The following is a 23537-nucleotide window of genomic DNA, read 5'->3' on the forward strand; positions in this document are numbered from 1 at the left end:
TCTTTTGGAACCTTCTAGCAATCAGCTTCCTCAAAATGAGTTGTGTCCTGAGAGGAGAATTATCAGCCATCAGGAACTGGGGAATAAAGCTGCCCTGCGCCGCAAGGTGTTGGACCATTTACTGATCCTGGCCAGGTGCTCTGGAGCTGAACAGCCCCAGAGAATTGCTGACAGGGCTATTCACTTAGGTAACAAATTGGACTCAAATGTGCGTTTGAGTGACGGGCTTGTCAGATTGATACAAGCAGCTCTGATGAGCTAACATGTGTTATTAATGTTTGCCTCTCTAACACCCTGCGTCCCGTACAGTAGTAATTATTTAGGGGAAGACAGCAGGGAACTGAGTGCTGGTTTCAAACTGCGAGAACAAGTGGACTGTTCTCTGGGCTGCTGGACAATGCTAACTGCAGAACTGCCATATCTTCACCCTTTCAGAAAGCGCTGACAAGAGAGCTCCTGCACTTGGCAGCACAGCAGACTCTGTAAGGAGCAAAAAGTTCCTGGGCTTGTGCTCTGCAGGTTTCACGGCACTCAAAAAGCCTCCCAGACATGTCGCTCGCCTGCCTGGAGCTGCAGGGAACTAAGACTTGGTTGATTTGTGAGTCAGCGTGTGCGACTGTGAAGATAAAACATGAGCTCTCTTCATTAGCTGGCATACGAGAAGTTTGCTGCTTCCTGCAGGGAAGATGCAGTTCACTCTGTTGTGCAGCTTTGGGTTTTGTTTTAAGGGGAGTTGACCTCTATCTAGCTTATACCCAAATGAGCTCGTGCTAGGGAGGTGATTGGCTAATTGAGTCTGTGACTGACACTCGTAAATGAGTGCACTAGGGGCAGCGCAGTGCTGATTGGCTGGTATGTGAGGCTCAGAAACTCTCTCCAACAAGAGCTCTGGCCATTCTCAGTCCTGCTGCCTTCAGAGTAGGTGCTCCAGGCACAGCCACCAGGCGAGAGGCTGCTTCCTTCGCTCAGTCACTCAGAGGCAAGTGAAGGAGGGCAGACCTCTGCCTTGCACCGGGCGGGAGGATTTCCTTGCAGACCTCCAACCCAGGAGGGGAAAGGAAGCAGAAAGCTCCTGGAACTTGATTTCATTCAGCTTAAAGGATGGGCAGAGTCCAGAGTCCAGGAGGCCCCAGCTGGAGCGGAGCTGGGGCTCTGCTGGCCTTGGCGGCCGGACTCTTTGCTTGCAGTCATGCAAATGAATACGACTATGTGAGTTTCCAGTCCGACATAGGCTCTTACCAAAGTGGGCGATTTTACACCAAACCCCCGCAGTGCGTGGCCATCCCAGCGGACCTGCGCCTCTGCCACAGCGTGGGCTATGACAAGATGGTCCTGCCTAACCTGCTGGACCACGAGACCATGGCCGAGGTGAAGCAGCAGGCCAGCAGCTGGGTGCCCTTGCTCAACAAGAACTGCCACATTGGCACCCAGGTCTTTCTCTGCTCCCTGTTTGCCCCCGTGTGCCTGGACCGGCCCATCTATCCCTGCCGCTGGCTCTGCGAGGCCGTGCGTGACTCCTGCGAGCCCGTCATGCAGTTCTTTGGCTTCTACTGGCCAGAAATGCTCAAGTGCGACCAGTTCCCCCAGGACGATGTCTGCATTGCGATGACCACTCCCAACGCCACAGAGGCTTCCAAGCCCCAAGGTAAGTCTCACTGGTGCTGGCCCTGTCCCTACTAACCCCTGGTTTTCCCCCCCTGAGAGAGATGCAGCTCCAGTCCAAAGAAGAACTCCCTCCAGAAGCGATAGCAAGAGTCACCTGAACTTTGCTCCGGGGTAGCAGCCCCTCCTCCTGCCACAGAGGGGGGATGCGAAGGGACATTCTCTCTTTAGAACTTGCCCCAGCTACCACTTTGTGAGCAACTCTTCTCTCTGAGTGTCCCCTCTCTGCAGCAAGAGTTCTGCCGAAGTTCAGTATCGTAGACACTAGCAGGATCAGCCTCTAAGCATGTAAACGTTCTCCTCTGGGCTGGGCTCCTTCCTGGTGGTTCTGATTCTCTTAGGCTTGAGCCTAGTATTGATATCTGGGACCCGTCTACCACTATTGACAGTGATGTGAAAGGGACGGCTGCTGCCTCTGTTCTAACGGACCTTTCCTCACATTCCTAAGTGTCGTGGAATCATTTTATAGTAACAACCCAGGCCACACGTCTAAACCTGTGCTAACCTGGGGAAGCAGTGAAAATAAACCTGTCAGGAACACCTTGTTTTCCTAGCAGCACTAAAGTTTGAGGCTGGATGGGCTTGCTTCAGTCATGCCACAAAGCAGCCTCAGTGCAGCAGGTTACACGTATTTTAGAAAAACAAATCCTGTTCATTTCAGGTAAGGGCGGTAAACCTGGACCTGGGGCTGGAGTTTTGTACAGGGCAACATTTCTGATCAAGAATTTTACTGTAAGTTAAACAGACTTCCAGGTTGTTTGGACAAAGCAGAGGCAAACTGCTTGTTTGATTCTATTGGACAGTAGGTCTATTCGATATTACACGGGCTTGCATGGATTGAGTTACACTAATCTTTGGTTTGTTGCTTAAAACTTTTAAAACAAATACAGGACCTGGTGTTTAGCTCTCCAGTTCTGGATCCTAAAAGTATTTCAGAGGTTGGCAGGAAAGAGAATATAAAAAAATGAAGACAATGTATTTAAAAAGGGGTTGTGGCGCTCTTCTTCTGGTGCCTCTAGCTTCATTTGGAAGGGACAGGCTTACTTAGTTTTCCTGAGCTGCTTTTGGAGGGAGCCAGGGGAATAATTCCAGTGATTTATTCCCTGTGTGTCCGGGGTTCATCTGAAGATAAATTTGCCATTCGCTATAGCTGCTCAAATGCAGTTACCTTTGGCAAACAAAGCACTTTATGTTCTGCTCAGTGCTGAGGGAGAGCCCTTGCCCAGCCAGCCTGGGTTTCTCCTCTCACTGTGGGTTATATAATATTATGCTACTTTCCACACCAGAAACTGTACTGCCCAGAATCCTCCAATTATCATTTAATTTCCACTCTCTAGGGCAGGAAATGAATGCAGTCTGGAATCAAGGAGTAACATCCTCAGAGTGTCTGTAAAAATTAGAGCACAGAGCACTTGCAGAGAGAGAAGCACAGCTCAGTTAAGTCTTAGTGCTTAATAGAGTTAGGAGCAGGGGGGTGGAAGGTACTTTCTCCCTGTCCATTCACAGCTAGGATCCCAGCCCCTGCCAACATGGGGGCTGCTCAGTTTGGGCAGAGAGTCAGAGTTCTGGTGCTTTCGTTCAGTAGGGATGGGACTGACCCAGTGCAGCAGGGGCTTCCACGTTTCCCATCTCCTGAACCTTCCTTGGCAAGAGGGAGGGTGGCTCCTTGGAGAACGGGGAGCTGGATAGCCCCTGCTGCTGTGAATTAGAGCATCTGAGCCCTCAGTTTAACACTATGTAGAAAAGGGCAGAGTGATGCCGTGTTTGGGTTACTAACCTGGACCGAGTGACAATGTGTGACAAGGAATGTGGGGGGAGACACCATCTCTCAGGGGTCCCCTGGTGCAGCGGGGCCAACACAATCTGTCTGGACAGCAGCATGTGGGGTATGATACGCTCTGTAAGGTCCAGCCATGGCCAGTAAAGGAGGGGGTTGGGGAGGAGAGAAGCTTAGTCTGCTATCATGTCCCCACAGGGAACCCACCACTCCACCCACAGTCGAGGCAAGCTGGGCAGCCCAAGTGAGTTCCCAGGTACACTCAGAGTCCCACTTGAGGGGTGAGTGCAAGGGGCAGGACATGGGGGAACAGCAGGGATTTGTGGAGCACAATCTCCAATTTTCAGGCTTTTGCTGGGTTTTGTCCCAACTTTATCTCTTGGAAAAGTGCTTTACTTTGAAGGAATGCTGTGAAATTGCTGTCTTGAAAGGCTACAGCAACTCAGCAGAGCTGCGCTCTCGTCTTCTGAGAACATAGGAGGACTTGTTCTGTGCCTCTTGGAATTCCCAGGGCAGTGCTGTCCCCATGTGCTTTTGCGGTAACACTCATCATTACAGATTCCCACTGCTCTGGGTCAGCCCAGACTCAGCACTTCCCGACTTCTTCTTTTAAAATCAGTGCTGTTTTCAAGGGCTCGGAAAGAAGATCTTTCCGAACAAACCGATTCTGCTCAGTTTTCCCATATGGTTAGGCTCTGTCTACATGGGAGACCTTGCAGCCACTCAGCTGTACTGCTGCAGCTGCGCCATTGTAAGGTCTCCTGTGTACCTGCTTTATGCTGATGGGAGAGAGCTCTCCGGTCAGCATAATTAAACCATCCCCAATGAGCGGCGGTAGCCGTGTTGGCAGGAGAGCTTCTCTACGCTGCTGCTTCTGTCGGTGTAACTTAGGTCAGTCGGGGGTGGTGGTGATTTTTTTTCACTGACAAATGCTTTTCCTACAAAAGTGCTAGGTGTAGACATAGCTTTAGAAACATCCAACTATAGTTTCAGATAAACACTGGATTTAAAACTCAGCGCCCTCCCCTGGGCAGTGCTGATGAGAACTGTCCCTCTCTAACCATTTCTAACATGCTCGCCAACACAATATAAATATCATTATGCCATTCACGGTAGCCATCAAAGTCACTGTGTTACAATAAATGACGTCAACTCCGGTTTCAAGCATTTGTGAATCCTTTTCTGTGGGTTGCAGAAAGGTCCTAGGTTTGGTCTGCACTTAAAAGTTACACCAACATAGCTACAGTGCTCAGGGGAGTGAAAAACATTCACACTCCTGAGTTCTCTGGTTAGGTCGACCTAGAAGCGGGTAGATTGATGGAAGAATTCTTCCGTTGACCTAGCTACTGCCTCTTGAAGAGGTGGATTGCCTCCAGCGATGGAAAGACCCCTTCCATCAGTATAGGAACCCGTAGCACCATAGCAGTGTTTCTGTAGTGCCCATAGTGTAGACATGGCCCTGTTCTATAAGCACTTGAGAAACAAGCCCATCACAAAAGCTTCAGGATCCATTGACAGTTCACTTAAAAGCACAAATTAGTAACTAGGCTTGGGCAAGAAAGTACCGAAGTCCTCAGCTACACCCACACCTCTGTTAAATGGCATTCACACTCTTGTTTGCCATGAATGTTCACACAAGTGATTTTGTTTGTTTGCAAGAACATTCCCAGAAAGCAAGAGTCTTTGGATGCTTGTGCAAAAGTGTGTTCACGTGAAGGCTGGGAAAGTTCCTGCAGCCATCTTGAAATCCCTTTCATTTTTCTGGCTCCTGCTGGTAAGGTTTCAGTTGTCCATTTGGAGAAAAAACTACAATGTGACATAGCTGACCAGTCACCCACCAAGGATAACAAATAGCGACTGCTGTGTGACCATCTGTAGGCTATTTCTGCATCAGGCACATAGTTTCAAATAGAAAACATTTTGCAACAATCAGAGGGCTTGATCCTCAGCTGGTATCACTTGATGTAGCTGGAGTGACGTCAGTGGAGCGATTTACAGCAGTGGAGGCTGGACCACAGTCTCTTTGTGGATAACTGACAAACAGAGAAGAAGGCTCAGTTTCCCAGATGCATTATTTACTAAGAGTTGTTTGAAACAAACAGCTAACAGGCAGAGTGAATTTGCATGTTAATCCCAACCACCTCCCTAATCTACAGCAACTCTGGGACCCCTCCCCAGCCAACGTCTCCTACCCAACTGCCTAGCAAAGAGTTGGACCTTGGACTGAAGATCAATATATGAAGGTGCTGAGCCTCTGCAAGTCCCACACTCCTGCAAATAACCACTGCAGAGCGAGTTGCAGAGCTCCCTCAGAAAGCCCCCAGCCTCCCAGCTATGGGCTGATAACGGACCGCCGAGGTGAGTGAGTTGCAGTGTAGCAGTTCAGCCTGGGCTTTTCTGCTGCTAAACCGCTGGGGCTGTTGGGCTCCTCTGGGTAGTTTTTTTGTTTGTTTTTTTAATAAAAAGAAAAATCCAAACTGAACTGGAGCCCCCATACATTTCAGGTGCTGGGGCTTGTTTCCTGTTGACTTAAATAAGGTCAGAGCTCAGCACTGCTCCCCCCTCCCATATTAATAAAAACGAACGAACCCTTTCAGTATTTTCCCCCATTAACACCTTGGCACTGGAATTTGGTTCTGCCTCTCAAAGAGCTGACCTGCTGAATTCCTTTCTCCTTAAGTAGGAGGCGGTAAAGCCTGCAGGCCTACAGGATGCATCAGGGGAGTCACAGATTAATATAGCATTACACATTCCTCTTCCTGCCCCTGGAGTACGGCCGCTTGAAAGCCGAGCGGTAGGAAACGGGCAGCAGGGGAAAACCAGGCTGGGAACAGACTGAGGTTGTGTACAGAACTGCTGTCAAATGCAGAAAACAGCATGTTGGCCCAGTCACAGCTCACACCAGCTAGAAGATGCTCAAGCAAGGCTTTGTCCACACCTCTGGTGGTCTGAGCTCACTGTGTAGCCTGGGAACCCAAGCCAGCATCAATTTCTTTGCAGCCCCAGAGTGTTATTTTAGGCCAGGTCTGGACTACAGGGTTAGGTCGACGTAAGCTGTCTTGCATCAACCTAGCTGTGGAAGTGTCTTCACTTAAATTTGGCTCCAGCCGACGTAAGTGCCTCTCTAGCCAATTTGGTAACCCCACCTCCCCGAGAGGCGGAGAGTCACGGTCGATGTAGTTAGGTCGACGCAGTGTCAGTGTAGACACTGTGTTGCTTACGGTGACTGTTACTGGCTTTCTGGGGCCATCCCACAATGCCCCACGCTGACAGTACAATTGCTACATGGTGAGTACGTGCACTGCCGACACCAGGAGCAAGTGTGCACTCCCCAGGGATGTAATAACTGCGGGAGCCGTATGCCGATGTAAGTGAGGCCGACGTAACTTTGGAGTGCAGACGGGGCCTCAGTGCTGCTGGGTATTGGCCCACGTCAGAGCCGAGTGTTGTGTTGCTCCCTAGTTTGTTCTGGGTCCCTCCTGGGCCCAGTGCAGTGGCAGTGGAGCTGGGCCATGGGCTGCAGGGAAAGACTCACTAAACCTATTCTGAGCAGCCTGGGGGCTAGTGACTGTTCAAAGTCAGACAGCTCTCACGAGTGCCCAGCAAGGAGTCTCGGAGTCTGAAGAGTCCCCTTTGTCCTTGAGGGGCATGCTCCCTCCTCCAGGGCATCATGGGGCTAAGAGACGCAACGCCTGGGAATCCTGCTGGGCCGAGATAACAAGTAACTTGTTTCACCTGAGTCCCGCAGGCATTGTGGGGTTGCCCTGTCCCCCAGTGTCCATACAAGCCATTCCTGGGAGCCAGCCAAGTGCCAGCTTCTGAATATGTATTGCCAGTACACAGGACTTAATTTGTAATGAAAGAGGGGTGGGGGCTCAAGCAATTTTTTTACATTCATAACTTACGTGACAAGCCCAGAGGTGCCGGGCTCTGAACTGTCAGGCCCAGAGGTGCTGGGGCTCTGAACCGCCAAGCCCTTCTCTCCCCCTTCCAGTTAGAGATCTCCAAGTGCTGTGCAAACACTCGTATGTAAATCCTCACACCATCCTTTCAGGCAGGTAAATGTTACTAACCCCGGGAGGAGCTGGCGGCACAGTGCGGGACGGTGATCTATCCGGGCTCAGGCTCTTATATCTGTGATGAGGAGATGAGTACATAGCCGGTGTCCATGTGCCTCTCTCTGTGGGTTGCAATGGTAACCATAGGATAGCACATCATGTGCCTTGACCTGCACCTCACCAGGGGCCTGACATGCAGGCAGGGTGAACTCCAGCAGTGTGGCTGGAGACGGGATGTGACGGCCTTCTCCCCGGAATAGGGGCTGTACGTGCACAGCACAAGGAGACGTGGCCGTTAACAGTGGGCGAGAGAGAGGAGACAGCCCACTCCTCTCATTAGGAAACACCACTGAGGCGCTTGGTCTTAGTGCTGGTGAGGTGGGGCTGAGTGTGCGTGTGTGTTTAAGCTTAGTTTGGCTGCTCTCTGCCACACCTTCCAGCATGGGGATCGCACAGTCCCTGCTCTGTGTCCTGCCATGCAGGGAAGCTTATTTAGAGTTGCTAATTGCTTCTCGGGTTGGGATGTTGAAAGGAATGTGGCGGAAAGACTTTAACTTCCACGAGGCATGCTGGGTGCTGCTCTGCCTTTAGATGGCAGCCTTTTCTCAGGAAGAACCACGTGGCTTGTGTGAAACTATGTGACAACCCCTGGGGGCAGATATTATCAGCAATTAGCTCACAAATAGGCTGGGCAGAATTTGCTGTTTTTTATATAATATGGACAGATAATGTCAATGTTTATTTTTAAGGATTTGTTTTTTCAATTTTTATCATTTAAATGTTCACAGTTGTGCAAAATTATGGGTTTTAAGCATTTTTTTTTCTGATTTGTTTCTATTTAAATTTTCACAGTTGTGGGAAATTATGGGGGGGGGTCAGACAATTATTTGACAGCAGATGTTGAGACTCATAAAGTTAAAGCTTTATAACCATTAAAACAAAAGCTGTCAACATCACATGTAAATAGCCCTAAATCAAGCGCTAACAAGTTCTCATGCAGCATTTTCCTCACTGAGCCTAGCTGTGAATTTCGATTATTATTGATGGAAATGTTTGTGGTCAGTTTGTTTGTGTATGGTGACACTTACTGATAAAAATCTAATCCTTCTGAGCCTGATAGCTCCTCACAGCATCAGCCCTTCAAGCCACAGAGAGCAACAGCTGCTCTTTGGGCTTTCCCATGTTCAGCTTTGGTGTCATGGTCCTCAACAGTTCCCCTCTCTTGTGGGCATGCTGTGAAGTAACTCCTGGAGCTCCTGACCAAGTGGAAAGCACTCTGCATTTGCCCTTGAACCAGCAAGAAGTTTAGTAATGGTCTGAGGACACTGCTGCTATTGTTTATTGCTCACTCTTATCAGTAGGCTTCAAAGCATTTTACAAAGGAAGTCAGTATCATTAACCCCATTTTACAGATGGGGAAACTGAGGCACATAGATGGGAAATGACTTGCCCAGGTCACTGGCAGAGCTGGGAGGAGGACCCATGTCTCCTGAGGCCTAGGCTAGTGTTCAAGCCACTACTGCTTTCTCCGGGTAAAGTCAGACTAGAAACTGTTCTGCAGCTGCTGGAAGTGAGAGGGGGCTTGTACATTCCACCCCACGGATTGCACCTCCCTCTAGGTACAAAGCAGAGTGCACCAGCTGGTGGGAGGCTGGTTCTGAACTCACCCTGCACCCCAAACACCAGCCTGCATGCATGTCCCAGAGGATGTTGGGGTTGGCCCAACAATGGATTAAAGTGCAGTGGGACCAGACTCAAGGAAAGCTGGTGGACAGCACAGGAGAGTAGAAGGTCCACTGGCAAACCCAGTGTAGATGAAACCTCTGCTCACAGGTCAGTTATTCTGTGGGAACAGAGAAGGACTCTGCTGTCACTGCACCTGCCTGGAACCAGATTCCCTCTCAGCCAGCACTTTGCTGGCTGCAGCCTCCGTCTGGGTTTGATGCTGGCTGGGACTTTCCGTGAAGCCATCTGGAGATTTATTCTTATCTGCCAAGCTCATTCTCGATTGAAACAAGTAGAAATTGGCTTGATTCACCCCCACCCAACAACAGGTGTTGGCATCCGCCAGCTTCCAGGTGGGCTTCAGCAAGAGAGGGCAGCTTTAAAGTACAGTGCGCTGTCTTGGTAGAGGCTGCACAGGGGATGTGCTCAGTCAGCAGATTGGGCAAAGGGTCAATTATTTTCAGGACTTTTCTGCCGGCTCTGGGCCCTTGGTGTAGGGGGCACCTTGCTCTGCTGCCATGCACTGAGGCTCTGGGGTAATTCCTGCCACCAGGTAATTCTGCTGCCATAAATCCTGCAGCAAGTCTAGCCCTGCTGCAAACATCTTTTACAGCCAGCCTTTTGGTGTTGAGTCTGCTAACCGGAGGAACGCAGTGAAAAGTCACACTGAATGATCGAGTTACAGACACTGAGCGAACGGATCGGGGAGTCCAGAGCGCAGGGCACTGGGCTGGGATTCAGGAGCCTGGGCTCTGTTCTCACATCTACCCTGCCCTGCTCTGTGACCGTGGTCGAGTCACTTCCCTGCTCTGCATTCCTCCCTCCCTCTCTTACTGTGGGTCTGTGCAGCACCCAGCACAACGGGGAGTCTCCGGGGCTCCAGTGACATGGGGGCTAACACATGGTAAAATCCTCGTGTGGAGAAAGCAATTGTGGTTTTCACATGGGCTAACTGGCTTAACTCTTCAGCTCCCCCCAGTGTTTACCTCAGCCCGTTAACAGGTGTGCAAATGACAGACTGCCCTGGCCACATGGCTGTTTCCAGGTATGAGCTAATACGTGGGGAAACCCCACCTTTTCTCTCTAGTATGGTGCATGCGAATAGCTGTGTGACTAACCTCCCAGCTCTGAGCTGTTCTCAGGACATGCGACTGCAGCCTCCTGGCTCTCAGTCCAAGCACTTGAGGAGAATGCCCTGGTGAGGCCCTGTGGCTTCCTCTGTCCATTTCATCCAGTTCATTAACGTTTGGAGGCTGGATGGAAATCTTCCTTGACTGCTTATTGAAAAACAACATCCTGGGGAGTAAAATGAGGCCCTGGTTAAGCCTTGAGGGCTGGATCCTGCTCCTATCAAAGTCACTTGTAAATTAAAAAGCTAGAAGTGGTGACTGCATGTTATTGTTTCACAGGAGGCCTGTGCCATACATCCCTGCCCACTCCTCCTCCCACCTATGGTGGAGAAAGAGATACAGAATCCATGGACACCTAGATCATGAGATGAGCTCAATTCTAGGTGTTACATGAACACTGTGGTTAATTATTTGTTCCCCAGTAGCATTTACAAACTTGATTGAGATCAGGGCCCCATTGGGCAGGGACCTGCACATGCAAATAGTAACAGACAGTCCTTGACTCAAAGCATTTAGAATCTACATAGACAAGGGAAGGTTTATCACCCCCATTTAACAGAGGGGGACAGAATTACTATGTGACTTGGACGAGGCTATCCAGGGAGCCAGTGGCAGAGAACTGAGCCTCTGCTTCCCTGAATGGCAAGATAATGCTGTAAGCACAAGACCATCCTTCTCCTCTGAGTTTACACCTCACTTCACATGGGATCTATTTCTTTGTCCAATAATCTTGAAGGTCATTGAGGAGGGATCCCCATCCTTCTGCCCTCAAGAGCCTGGGGGAAAGCCTCCTTGATTAACAGATTCAACATCCAGAAGGGACCATTGTGATCATCTAGTCTCACTTCCTGGGTAGCACAGGCCAGAGACCTGCCGCAAAATAACTCCTGCAGCAGATCTTTTAGAACAACAGCCAATCTTCATTTAAAAATTGTCAGTGAGGGAGACTCCACTCTGACCCTTGGTAAATGTTCTGCTGGTTAATTACCCTGTCTGTACATTGTATCAAGCAGAGGCGTATTCTTTTATTCCCTGAGAATCTCCCTCCTGTGAAAAAGGGCCCTCTAGTTTGCTGGAACAAGAACAGAAGCAGTGTCTCATTTTCAACAAATGTATCCTTCAGCAGCATAAATCTGTGCTGCTGGGTGGTCTCAGCCCTTCTGCCGAGAGCTGGGTGCAGGGACCTGGAAACAGGATGGTAGTTCAGTACCTGGCTTTGGGCACAATGTACAAGGTGGATTTTAGGAAAATGTCCCGGGATGGCATATCTCATCCTCTCCTAAGAGCCCCCTGCTGCAGTCCAATACTAAGCTACGGCTCAGAGCGAGGCATGTGAGTGGGAGGGGTTTAGCTGCCTTGCAGCCGCCCAGGCTGGGCTTGTTCTGGGGATAACTCCAGCCTTTAGGGCTGTCAAAACTGCAGCCCCCTTCTGATGTGTATTCCGCCTCTGCGGCTGCGGGAGTCCTTGCTGTAGCCACGCCCTGGTGACAGAGGAGCCATCTCGGCGGGAGCCTCACCCCTTCTCTGCATTGTTAGTTCGGGATTTTACATGGCTGAGCCATGCTGCAGTGCCCAGGATGTCACTTGTGGTGATGCCCTTTCCCCCCATTCATTGGAAGCTTTGGAGGCAGCATGGAGTGATGCTGCTTAGGATCTGGCCCCAGAACAGCTTCTTCCTGACAGTTTGGCAGCTGCCTTCCCCGGCCGGCTCCCCACCTTGCACAGCAGCTCAAAGCCAGGCTGCAGTTCTGTGCACGTCTTTGTTGAGTGCACCGTATTGCTCTTAGGCCAGCCCTGGGGAAGGCATCAGTCAGTTGCCTTGTGCCCCTGCTGTGGCAGTGAAGCCCAAGTGCAGTCAGACCTTTAGGAGCAGGAGCGGAGACTAGTTTCTCAAGAGCAGAGCTGTGGGACTTGGGGGCGGGGGGGGCAGAAAAGCACCATTGCAGCCCAGAGTGTGGTTTGTAACGAGGAGGGACGGTATGAGTGCGGTGCAAAAGGAGAAATGATGGGTCCCGTGCTTCCCTCCACTTCTCAAATAAACAAGCCCACTAGCACTTGGTGGGAATTTCTGACACATGCTCAGTGGGGACTGTCCCTCGGGGGCCATCCCAGCAGATGACATGGCATTAACACCTTCCTGAGCCACAGAGATATTGTGTGACACATAGACTCCACACACACACTCGCTCTAGTGGTGAAGGGGTTTTGTTTGCTCAGGGAGGGAGGAGAGTGAGCTGAGTCTCCTCAAAGCCTGTGGAAAATAGCACCACTGCAATAGGACAGTAACAGGTAAAATCCTCATCTCAGTCGAATAATTCCCTCCTCTCCATCCTTCAGATCTAAACAAATCTCTGACTGGGTAACAAGCTTTGTACAAGTTTGGGTAACTCTTTAAGTCCCATGTTGGGCCACCAAAAAGATGGTATTAATGTAGATGGAATAACTCAATACATTTCCGGTTCCATAGCTTCTGTTCTTACCAGGCAGGATTTCACCAGTCAGCCCTTTTGGTGTTATCACAAGAGTGGCAGTTCTGGCCCATTCACTGAGCAGTGACTTGTGGCACAACTCCCGGCTGGCAGCCTTTAGCCTTCAGCGCTATTGTACGGGAAGCTGGGAACTGCAGAAGGAAGTTGGTGCAGAGAACTCCTGTCTGTAGGAGGCTGTGGCTGTGAGCCCCACTTCACCACAGAAAGTTCCCGGCCAGGGCTCTGGGAGCCTCTTTCAGCAGAGTTCCTTAGGCCTGGTTTAGACTAGAAAATTAGCTACGTCTTTCAGGGGTGTGAAAAATCCACACCCTGGGAGAACATAGGTAAGCCGACCTAAGTCCCTGTGTAGCCAGCACTAGGGAGGAGCCAGAAGAATTCTTCCGAGATGGGAGAACCCCTCCTGTCCACTGCGCTGTAGTGTTTTAAATATAGACCAGCCCTCACTGAACGTTAACGCATTTCCCTTTATCTGTGCACCAAGCCAGGCTCCTCATTCATCTGACAGCGGCTCCTTTAGGCCTTTCCATGGGCTTCAGGTGGCAAAATGTTTCCCAGGCCTCAGACCCTCCCCAGGGCTGGGCCATTGGTCCAGCACATCATGGGACGCATAGCGAATACCTTGTGGGAGGGTAGCCCTGGTGGGAACTGGTCTGAGAACGTAACCAGTTTGGCACCAAATCTCTCCAGTTTGAGTGTGCTCTGTACTGATCCCGTCTCTCCTCCCTGGCTAGGAACGGCTGTGTGTCCCCCCTGCGACAATGAGATGAAGTCAGACGCCATCATTGAACACCTGTGTGCCAGTGAATTCGGTAAGGAAACATTCCGGCCTCCTCTTCTCACTTTCCAGAGTTTCTAATGTACACGAGGGAGGAGAAACTTGATATCATGCAGAGCCCCCTCTCCTTGGGCTCCTCAGCTAGTTACTGGCAGTTTCCTGTCTTGGTTAGGAAGTGCCATGGTGCAGTAATTTAGGTGAAGGAGGAGCAGCTCCCTCCTAGCATGCTGGGAGCACTGCATGGCTGCTGCAGGGCCACCGTGCTTTGCCTTTTCTTTCTGGTGCTTGCGTCAAAAAACAATGTGGATCCACCCTGCTGAGCCAGCAGGAGCCCAGCTGGAAAGTCCCTTGGGGTGGCCATGGCTGTTCGGCTGAGTCTGGTTATCAGACGGGAAGTGCACTGTTGGTGCTGGAGCTGCGTGGAGCCGAGTCTGGGACTGCAACTCGCACCCAGGAGCAGGGCCTGACCCTGTATGTCTCCTGCACCCCATGTCATCATCTACCCAGTGCCCAGGGCTACTGGCCTGGAGCAGCGGAACGGCACCCCCAGTTGGCAGTGGGGAGCATGGCCACTCAAGTAGCAGGGCAGCGGGGGATTGGCCGCTGGGGTGCCTCCTTGCCATGCCCAGTCAGCTGCAATGTCACTCCAGCCGGGGCTTCCTGAGGCACTTGGGTGGCAGGTTTCTCTCTAGTAAATGGACATGCCCCTAGATGTCACTGTTGTGCCGCGGGAGGCGGGGAGAGGGGAGTGGAGAGATCAGGAGGCTAAGAGGAAGACAGACAGTGAGGGATAAAAAGCTCAGGTGCTTACAGCCCAGACGCAGCTGAGCCCTGGAGTTGGAGTGACTCAGACTTAGGTCTTGGCTACACTTGCAGATTTGCAGTGCTGCAGCAGGGTGTGAAAAAACACCCCCTCCAGCGCTGCAAGTTGCGGCGCTGCAAAGCGCCAGTGTGATCAGAGCCCCAGCCCTGGGAGCATGGCTCCCAGCGCTGTACGTTAATCCCCATAGGGAGGTGGAGTACGGACAGCGCTGGGAGAGCTCTCTCCCAGCGCTGGCGCTCCGACCACACTCGCGCTTCAAAGCGCTGCCGCGGGAGCGCTCCCGCAGCAGCGCTGTGCAGCGCTAAGTGTAGCCATAGCCTTAGCCATGCAGGGAAGCTGGGGAGGTGGCGGCAGTGGGAAGTGGAAGGGGCGCATTCCCGATCGTGGATCCTGCCTTGCTTTGCTAACCTGGGCCCATGTGCAGCTGACTTTGGGGGCTGGGATTGTGGAGGGGGAAACTCCCACACTCCTGTTCTGGGCGGGAGAGAGCTTGGTGTCCCCAGTGGTGCTTTGCCCTTCTCCACCCTACACAGTGGGCCCTGTGGTTAGTCATCCAAAACCAAGATGTTTATTTCTGCAGCGTCCTCCACCCTGTGCAGTTATGTGTAGTCCCAGGGGCCTGCTCTCCGGGAGTAGAGGCAAGGACAGCGTGGGGTCTCGCGGTCTCTCTGACCAAGCTATTGTGATTTCCCAGGACTTGATAAGGTCTCTGACAGCCAGAAGCCACTTATTGTTCCCTGTCCCACTCTGCAAACCCCTGTCATCACCCACCTCACCCAGATTACTTCTCCCCTCCCCTCTCTCTGGAGCCAGGCCATTGCAGGCCATACTCCTCCACAGAGCAGCTTCCTCACTGCCCGTGGCTGAAGGCCCCACTCTTCGCCCATCTCTTTCTCTGGGGGCTCTCCCTGGGAGGCCGCCCATCCCTACTAGACCCTGCTTGGGGCAGTTCATGGTCTTGTCTCCAGCACGGGCGGGTCGCCTGTGCACAAATGGGGCAGCCCCTCCTGAATGCCACCACCTCACCCTGTTAACTCTGCACTGCAGGAGACATCACCTAGTGTCTGTGTCGGTCACAGGTGGTGAAGGGGGGTTGGTGATTGCTGTAAAGATTGTTAGGCGCTCCAGGGTTAACGTGGCTTCCTTAGCACATTTGTGTTTCGACAGCGTCTCTGGCTCTAAAGCCATCCATGTGGGCATTTGTGTCCTGGCCAGTCAGCCAGTGGTCTGCCTTGGGGAAGGCTGCAGCCGAGCTGAGCTGGCTCTCTGCCTGGAGCGTAAGTAAGATTAGTAACTGCGAGTGACATCCCAGGAGCCTTGCACCTGCACCTCGGCTGGAGGAGAAGGGAAGAGCATATTCCCCACGCAGACTGATGCAGGCTCCCAGCTGGGCTGAGCTGCTCTGCAGAGAAGGGGCCCAGCGCCCACTCTCTGCTGGAGCTCTAGCACTGCTCACTGTTCAAGCAGGAGCATTTTTGACTCACGTGGGAAGGAAACTCCCTCCAGATGTCTCCCAGTCACCAGTGACTCTCTTGCAGAGTAAACTTCTAGCAGGTTTCTCTGGCCATGTCTGAGACAGGAGGAGTTTGCAGGAGTGGGGCCGTGCTGCTGCTCGGTGGGACCCGCTCCTGCTGTCTGGCCATTGCAGAGAGGAGGCCAGTGTGGTCCAGGCTGAAGTGGAGGGAACAGAGCCAGGCTGTCAGCAAATTGGTTGGTTCAGGGACATTGTGCTGGGCTGCACCCCTGCTGGCCAGTCTAGAGCTTCAGGGGGATCAGGTGTGCCAGTCAAGTGGCCGATGAGTCCAGGGCTAGTTGAAATGAATGCTCTGAGCTCCCTGGCTGACGTGGTGCTGACACATTGGAGAGCCAGCCAGTGCCTTTAGTGACTCCATTTTCACGTAAAATGCAGCATTTTCCCTCCAAACCACCCTGGCTGTCGTCCTCTGCCATTTGCAGGAGCCATCTAGACTTCCGCCTCCTCGCCCCCTCCTCCTGCAGCCCCATGGGGCATCCTGTGTGTTTACAATAGCTGCTCTATGGCTCACGGAGCCCCCATCTCTGCTCGGAGCTGGAGGTCAGGAAGGTTCAGCCTTCAGCCAGTTAGTTATCTGATTGGCCAGCCATTCACCAGCGCCGGGGAGCAGGGGGGTCCAGGAACAATCCCGGCCAGCTCTATTGGAGCCAGCACAGAGCAAAGGAACCACAGATCCTCCCAGGCCCCTGTCAACAGGGGCGGCTCTAGACATTTTGCCGCCCCAAGCATGGAGGGAGCCGCGGGACCAGTGGACCCTCCGCAGGCAAGCCGCCGAAGGCAACCGCCAGAGCGCCCCCCACGGCTTGCCGCCCCAGGCACGCGCTTGGAGCGCTGGTGCCTGGAGCCGCCCCTGCCTGTCAATCAACATTGCCCCGGCCTGAGAGAGAGATCTCCTTATGGCTCCACTCAGTGGGTCACTCTGCCTTTCTCCTCTGCTCCCTCAAATCAATAATACCCCAGGAGACACACACACGACTCTCTGCCCCACCCCAGGCACCTGGTGACCCAGAATGCTGGGTACTTTCAGCTATTGCTTTAAGGGATTATCCAAAGGTCCTCGGGCAGGTGTCCCCACTGTCGAATGGTGGTGGTGGTGGGGGGATGACTCAAATGTGGGTTTCTCGAATGTGGCTGTAGCTCCAGCTGGCTGAGCTGTGATGTTGACAGGGCTTCAGTGGCTTTCCTGGGTGAGTTTGTGTGATGCAAGAGGTCAGACTAGATCAGGGGTCGGCAACCTTTCAGAAGTGGTGTGCCGAGTCTTCATTTATTCACTCTCATTTAAGGTTTCGTGTGCCAGTAATAAATTTTAACGTTTTTAGAAGGTCTCTTTCTAGAAGTCTATAATATATAACTAAACTATTGTTGTATGTAAAGTAAATAAGGTTTTTAAAATGTTTAAGAAGTTTCATTTAAAATGCAGAGGCCCCCCCCCCCGGACTGATAGCCAGGACCCAGGCAGTGTGAGTGCCACTGAAAATTAGCTCGCGTGCTGCCTTCGGCACGTGTGCCATAGATTGCCTACCCCTGGACTAGATGATCATATTGGTCCTTTCTCACCTTAGAGTAAGTGAAGAGTCAAGAGTCTATTGCTAGCTGGTCCCACAAGATGCAGCCTAAAGCCCACAAGGCAAGTGTGTGCCACATGGCTAGTGCAATGCAGGCACGTGTGAGCAGGGTCAGGGGAATATGTTGCCTTGTCCCATGACTCCGTGCATTGCCCAGCACATCTGCCCAAGGGCTCCCATGGGGAGTGGGGCTGCAGGATGACAGTATGGCTTAGAACTTCAGAGTCATCAAGATGCACCCAAAAGTTTGGATGCTTCTCTGAGCTCCTTTGGTCTGCCAGACTGCTCTGCAGGACTTGCAAGGCTTCCTGGTGGTGCTAGGATATCCAGGCAGAGAAAAATAGCTGAGAAAGGCTATGCCGGCCGCTCCCCCCCAGCTGCCTCCTGAAGGCTTGCGGTAGGCTTGGATTTGGAGGGCAGGGTGGGAGATGAAGAGGGAGGCTTGTCATTAGTGGATGCTCGGGTGTGGCTGTGCAATGAATTCAGTTAACTCTATTATCTATTTCAAAGTGTCACATTCCAGTTTCGATTCGTGCTTTTGTGGACAAGGCACAAACCTGCAGCAATGAGTGAGTGAAAATCCCCAATGTTGGCCTGTTCTGCTGGCTTCCTTTTATCAACTCGGCGTTCGTCTGCCAAACCCATGTGCAACTTTTGCAGCTACGGAAAGCAAAAATAAGCCCTTATGGTGCTAGTGTTGAGCAATGAGGACAAGAATGCAGAGCTGGTGGCTTAGTATGTGAGGCAGACAATCATAGCTAAACAGAACTTAATGAAAAATATTGTAAGGAAAAATATTAGTTTTTTTCAGATCAAACCAGCATTAACTGTTTTTGACATCCTTGCTGGTAAATGTAACTTTCCTGGAAGGTTCTTAAAGGCCTTTTGAACAAGGTGTGCATTCCTCAGGGATTAGCACTTGAACGTGCCTTGTGCCAAAAGTGTGCTATGCAATCCCAAACCTGCTCAGCATGCAGGCCTCATTACCCTTTCTGCTGGCAATGAATGCTTGACTCTCCACAGATTTGATTGGCCAAATGTCCCAAGTTCAAGGCAGATTTTTTCCAACAGGGAAAAACATAGACAGGAAAACCTATGTAATCGCTTCCCAGGAATGCATATGCTTCAGTTTGGATCAAGTAACAGATGTGGAAGCCAAAGCAGAGTTTGAATTCAATATGGCAGCCAGCCTGCAAGCCTGCTGTCTTTAGAAATGCTTGTTCAGGTGAGAGAAAGCAGTCTGAGTTCTGCCCTGTTGCACAGATCTCCTCTCAGTCTCCTGAATTAGAGAATGTCAGGGTGGGAAGGGACCTCAGGAGGTATCTAGTACAATCCCCTGCTCAAAGCAGGGCCGAGAGATGAATAAGGGAGGACATGGTTAAGGTATTCAAAATAAATAATGGGACAGAGAAGGCTGCTGGGGATTGTCTCTTGTCCCAAAGCACAGGAACCAGGAAATGGAAAGGAGGCTAATTCCAAACTGATCAGAGGAAATATTTTTTCACACTCACAGTTATCTGGTGGAACTCGCTGCTACAAAATATTATTGAGGCCAAGAGTTTAACAGCATTCAAAAAGGGATTTACATTCATACAGGTGAAACTAATATCTAGAGCTGTTGTAGTAAATATTGAACAAATTTTGGGAAGGGATACAAACTCTTCTGCTGTAGGACAGGCACCATCCTCTAGCTATTGGGGGTCGGGAGGAAACTTCCTGCGGGCAGGTTAGCCCATCAGTCCCACACTGCAGGGTTCTTGCACCTCGCTTTGGAGCAGCTGGTACCAGCTACTGCCAGGGACAGGACACCAGGCTAGATGGGGCTCTGGTCTGATCTTGTCTGGAGATTTCTGTGTTCCTAGAAATCATGATCATTTGCAGCTAAACACCAGCATCTATAATTTTATGTCATTCCTGTTTTCCATCAGATCATGTCTCTGCACTGGATTGTCGACTCCCTCTATCTTCTCCCACTGTTTAGCAATTCCCTTTTGGCCTCGCTAGCATTACATGGTGATAGAGCTTTCCCTGAGGTGTGTCACATCCTTCTCCCATCGTGTCTCGGATGCAGCTTCTCCTCATTGCTAGGCTTGATCTCAGACAGCGGCACTTGCTGCCTGCTGTCTGGTTTGCTCTGTCTATAAACAGAGGCTTTTCTTTGCTGTTAGACGTCTCCCTTGTCATATTTCCTATGCTGACTGTGCCCGCTCTTTGCATTGGACTTTGCAACTCTTCTGGAGTTTGCAGCTCAGCCACTGTGGTGACTGCAGCAATTGGAGCCAGCACTACATTGCACACCCCAGTCTTTGCTCTCGCTTAGTGTGTGTTTGGAAAGGGGGAGACTTCGCTTGTGAACAAAGCAAATCCCGTGATATTTTGTTAGACCTAGCTATGGCTTTGCCAGGAGAGAGGAGGTGTCCATGCCTGCTGAGCCCCATGGGTAGTGAGTCAGCAAAGAAACTTCCAAGCAACTGCTAATAAACCCAGAACGCCAACCTGCACTTTATGGTTGAGTGCAGGGAACACCTACAAGCACTGCCTGAGCACCAGAGCTGGTGCACTTAAAGGGAAAGTGTAGCATCTACAAACCCACTTCGCTCAGAGCAAAAATAAATAAACCTGGGAGGAAGAGCTGTTCCCCGAAGTCAGGCTGGCAGACTCAGAACAATTGTCCCCGGAATGCACGTTACATCCACAGTGGCTGGAATGTGAGGAATGAGCCATTATGGGCAAACACTGGGAAGGGAAATAAACATTTAACCACATGCTTGTCATCAGTGTCTTGTTCTGAATATTCTTCCCAAATGCTGGGATGGTTACACAACACACCAGGATGGCCAAACCAGAAGTATTCAGGCCCTTAGTGGAGCAGCCCAGGACATTAACTAACCCATATGGCAGTTTGATTATTGAGAAACTCTGTTGCAACAGAATCTATGGGGCGGAAATACTCCTTTGGAGACAGTTCCCTGGGCCAGGCTGCCCATGTAGCTACCTCCCCTCAGGTCTCATAATGTTTGTGGGGAGATGAAGCAGTTGGGTTAAACTTAGAATAGGCTCTAGGACCCTGCAAGGTGGGAGGGTCCCAAAGCTCAGGCTGCAACCCGCAGTTAAACAGTCCTTTAGCCAGAGCCCCATGAGCCCGCCCAGCCACGGGGGTCTAACCGCAGTGTAGACAGACCCTTAGATGCTGCCAGAGGGCTCATGCCCCAACCAGCAGCTCTCAGGATTATTCCTATTGGCTCTACTCAGATATTATTCTGGGGTATAAGGTATATAAATCACTTGAGAGTGGAGAGTGGGGGGAGTCCCCCTGAAACAATGTAGATCTAGAAACCTGGGGTTAGTGGTATGTGCCAGCACTGCTAAAATCTACCTAGAGTCCATTGGCAATGGCTGCATATGCACATCAATTGAAATATAATTCTAAAAATTCATATTATCAGAACCAGAGTTACAGCATCTTCAGATCACTGTAAGATCCTGAAGTTTTACTGTGATTTGACAGATCTTGAATTCTTGGTGTTCTCAGGGCCCCAGACCATTTGGAGTTCAATAAGCAGATCTGTAAACCCACTGCAGTGTGTGTGGCTGCAGGATAATATAGACTCTGGGACTCATTTTATTTGGCCTGAACTTTTCATAGACTGGACTATTATGGAAATACATGTGCCATGTCTGGCCATTTTTAAAAAATAATGTTTTTTATTAATTTTTCAAGAAAAATGCAAAATTAAACCAGTGCAATGAGCAAGATATTTAAATGAATAAAACAAACATCATGACAACACCAAACATACTGCAGTATACTTTTATCTTCTTTGTTAGTCCCAGGTACAAGAAAGAGGAATAGGGTTGGCGTGTACTGGTTGAAAGAAAGTTGTTTTAGCAATGACATCACACAGGAACTCTTACATCATAATGGCAAGAATGTATCCATCTGGCACTAGATACTAGTGTGTTTTCCCATGTTGTCATTGATGGATTTTTCTCTCCCAAACCTGGGTTGGACAGTTCTTTCAGCCATTCCAAATCACCTGGAAGTCAGTCTTTGTTTCCCAAACCAGCATGACTCTGAGGTGTATCTGTATTTTTTAAACAAGTGGTGAAGCTGTTGCGGGTCTGAAGTTCAACCCACTCCTCTCTTTTCCCAATGCCTCTTTCCCCTGGTTGTCCCAGACTCCCAGAAACTGTTTCTGTTTGAAAACAAAATGCTCTCCCAAGTCTAGAAAAGTCTCCAATAAGCTGATCAGCACATGGCTGGTGTCAGTTGTGGATGAGTTTCCTGGTCCTGCCTGGCAGCTGGTGAATCTCAGTGACAATGGGAAGGTGGCCAGGTCTTTGATATCCCTTCGTGACCATGTCCATTTTCACTGTTGTTCTTTTGGGGACAGACTCACGGTTCATGCAGCTGTAGTTAGCGTTCCAGCTCCTGCTGCTGTGTTTTCCTCTCTCCGTTAAGTGGAAGTCCTGAGGAGGGTTAATAATGCTGCTTCCACATCTGCCCAGTAAGGAGGGTGGGAATAAGAGACACTATAGCCTGATGTATTAACTACTTAGTTAATTCAGGGTACCTGCAAATGTGCCAGTGGGCAGCGTGTTCCATTTATACTGGGGGGGGGGGGGGGGAAGGGGGCAGGATGGAATTCTGTGAACACCTGCCATGACTTCATGCTATAGCGGGAGGGAATGTGAACCTTTCGTGTCTTGCTCTCTTGTTCATGTGGCAGGGAGGTCTGGGCATCGGACCTCTGGCTCCACTCTGGCCACCCTTGCTGAAAGAGGGTCAGCAGGTGAAGCTAATTGATCAGTCACCTTTATCCATCCTGCCATTCACTTCCACGGCTTGTCCTTGTTTTGACCAACAAATGTCTTTTGTCTATGTCATTTACTTGTAACAACAAGGGAGCTTGCAGTGGTGGGTCATGGGCTAGCAGACCACCCAGCCAGTCTTTGTGCAGGGACCTGAGTTACCGCTTTATACTTTGACAAAAGTCTTTTTGGTGTCACTAAAGACTTGCCAGGCAAGTGAAGGTGACTCAGAGGCAGGATTCTGATTTGCACCGAGGCAATTGGCTTCAGTACTTCCCATGGCACCAGGAGAAGATGTCCTAGCATCTTGCTGGTCCTGCCTTAGCTGCACAGTTTCAAACATCACATGAGACTGTTACCAGTTCCCCTCCAGAGGATGAAGGCTAGAGGGAAAGCAGGGAACATTCAGAAGTGCCTTGAGCCCCAATCGCACCATCACATCTATCTGCAATGGCTTTCTCCATCTCTCCAGCCCTTTCTTTTTAGCCCAACCATAGGTAAGGCATCTGCTTAGCTGGTTAGAGAGGTCTCTCCCGTTCACCTACAAGAAAGACTTTGGAGGACAAGTCATTTTTTCAGTGAATGTAAAAGCAGCAAAGAGTCTTGTGGCACCTTATAGACTAACAGACGTATTTCAGTGAATGGCTCTGATGTTCTTCATTCTTGCCCTCTCCATCCCTGGAACTGTGTAAGTTCATTTCCTCTCTCCCCACAGATGTTCCTGGTATTTAGCTAACACCTTCAGCTCCCTTGGCAAGTAGCACCATTTAGAAACAGTAAATCTTACCTGTGGCTTTAACAGAGAGGAAGGTGACAGGAGGAGTGTCAGCACATTTCAGATCCTGCCCTGGGCGGCTGCTCCAACCTGTTAAGAGCAACCAATTAAGGATGCATTAGCTTTTGGAAAGTTCCTCAAAGGGCTCTGGATTGTGCTTGAGATCTTTGTTTAGTCTTTGAGGGATACTGTCACATGGGTGATTTATCAAGCAGAACTGTTTATCTGGCACTAAAATAAACTCTTAAGATGTTCAGATTGAGATTTCTCGTGAATTTCCACCAAGGTAAACACTGGTAACTGGCAGGTTACAGATTCTCTGTCAAAGCCAGACACATACAATAAATGTTTAAACTAAAGCTTGCTATAAAGGGCAGCTGTCACTGGGTCCACCACACCTCTCTGCTCTCTA

At 50.5% G+C, this 23537-nt stretch overlaps 1 protein-coding gene across 1 annotated transcript in view; it reads left to right on the plus strand.

The window, feature by feature from the left end:
• Window positions 1–913: 913 nt before the first annotated feature.
• SFRP1 (secreted frizzled related protein 1) overlaps window positions 914–23537 on the plus strand; it is a 43341-nt gene continuing 20717 nt past the window's right edge. The window contains exons 1-2 of the mRNA XM_045005479.1: window positions 914–1645; window positions 13573–13650. Coding sequence (XP_044861414.1) covers window positions 1102–1645; window positions 13573–13650 — 622 coding nt within the window. The 5' untranslated portion in view covers window positions 914–1101. The remainder of the gene's footprint in view (window positions 1646–13572; window positions 13651–23537) is intronic.

The sequence above is a fragment of the Mauremys mutica genome, chromosome 2 (genome assembly GCF_020497125.1).
Source record: "Mauremys mutica isolate MM-2020 ecotype Southern chromosome 2, ASM2049712v1, whole genome shotgun sequence".
Lineage (NCBI taxonomy): Eukaryota > Metazoa > Chordata > Testudines > Geoemydidae > Mauremys > Mauremys mutica.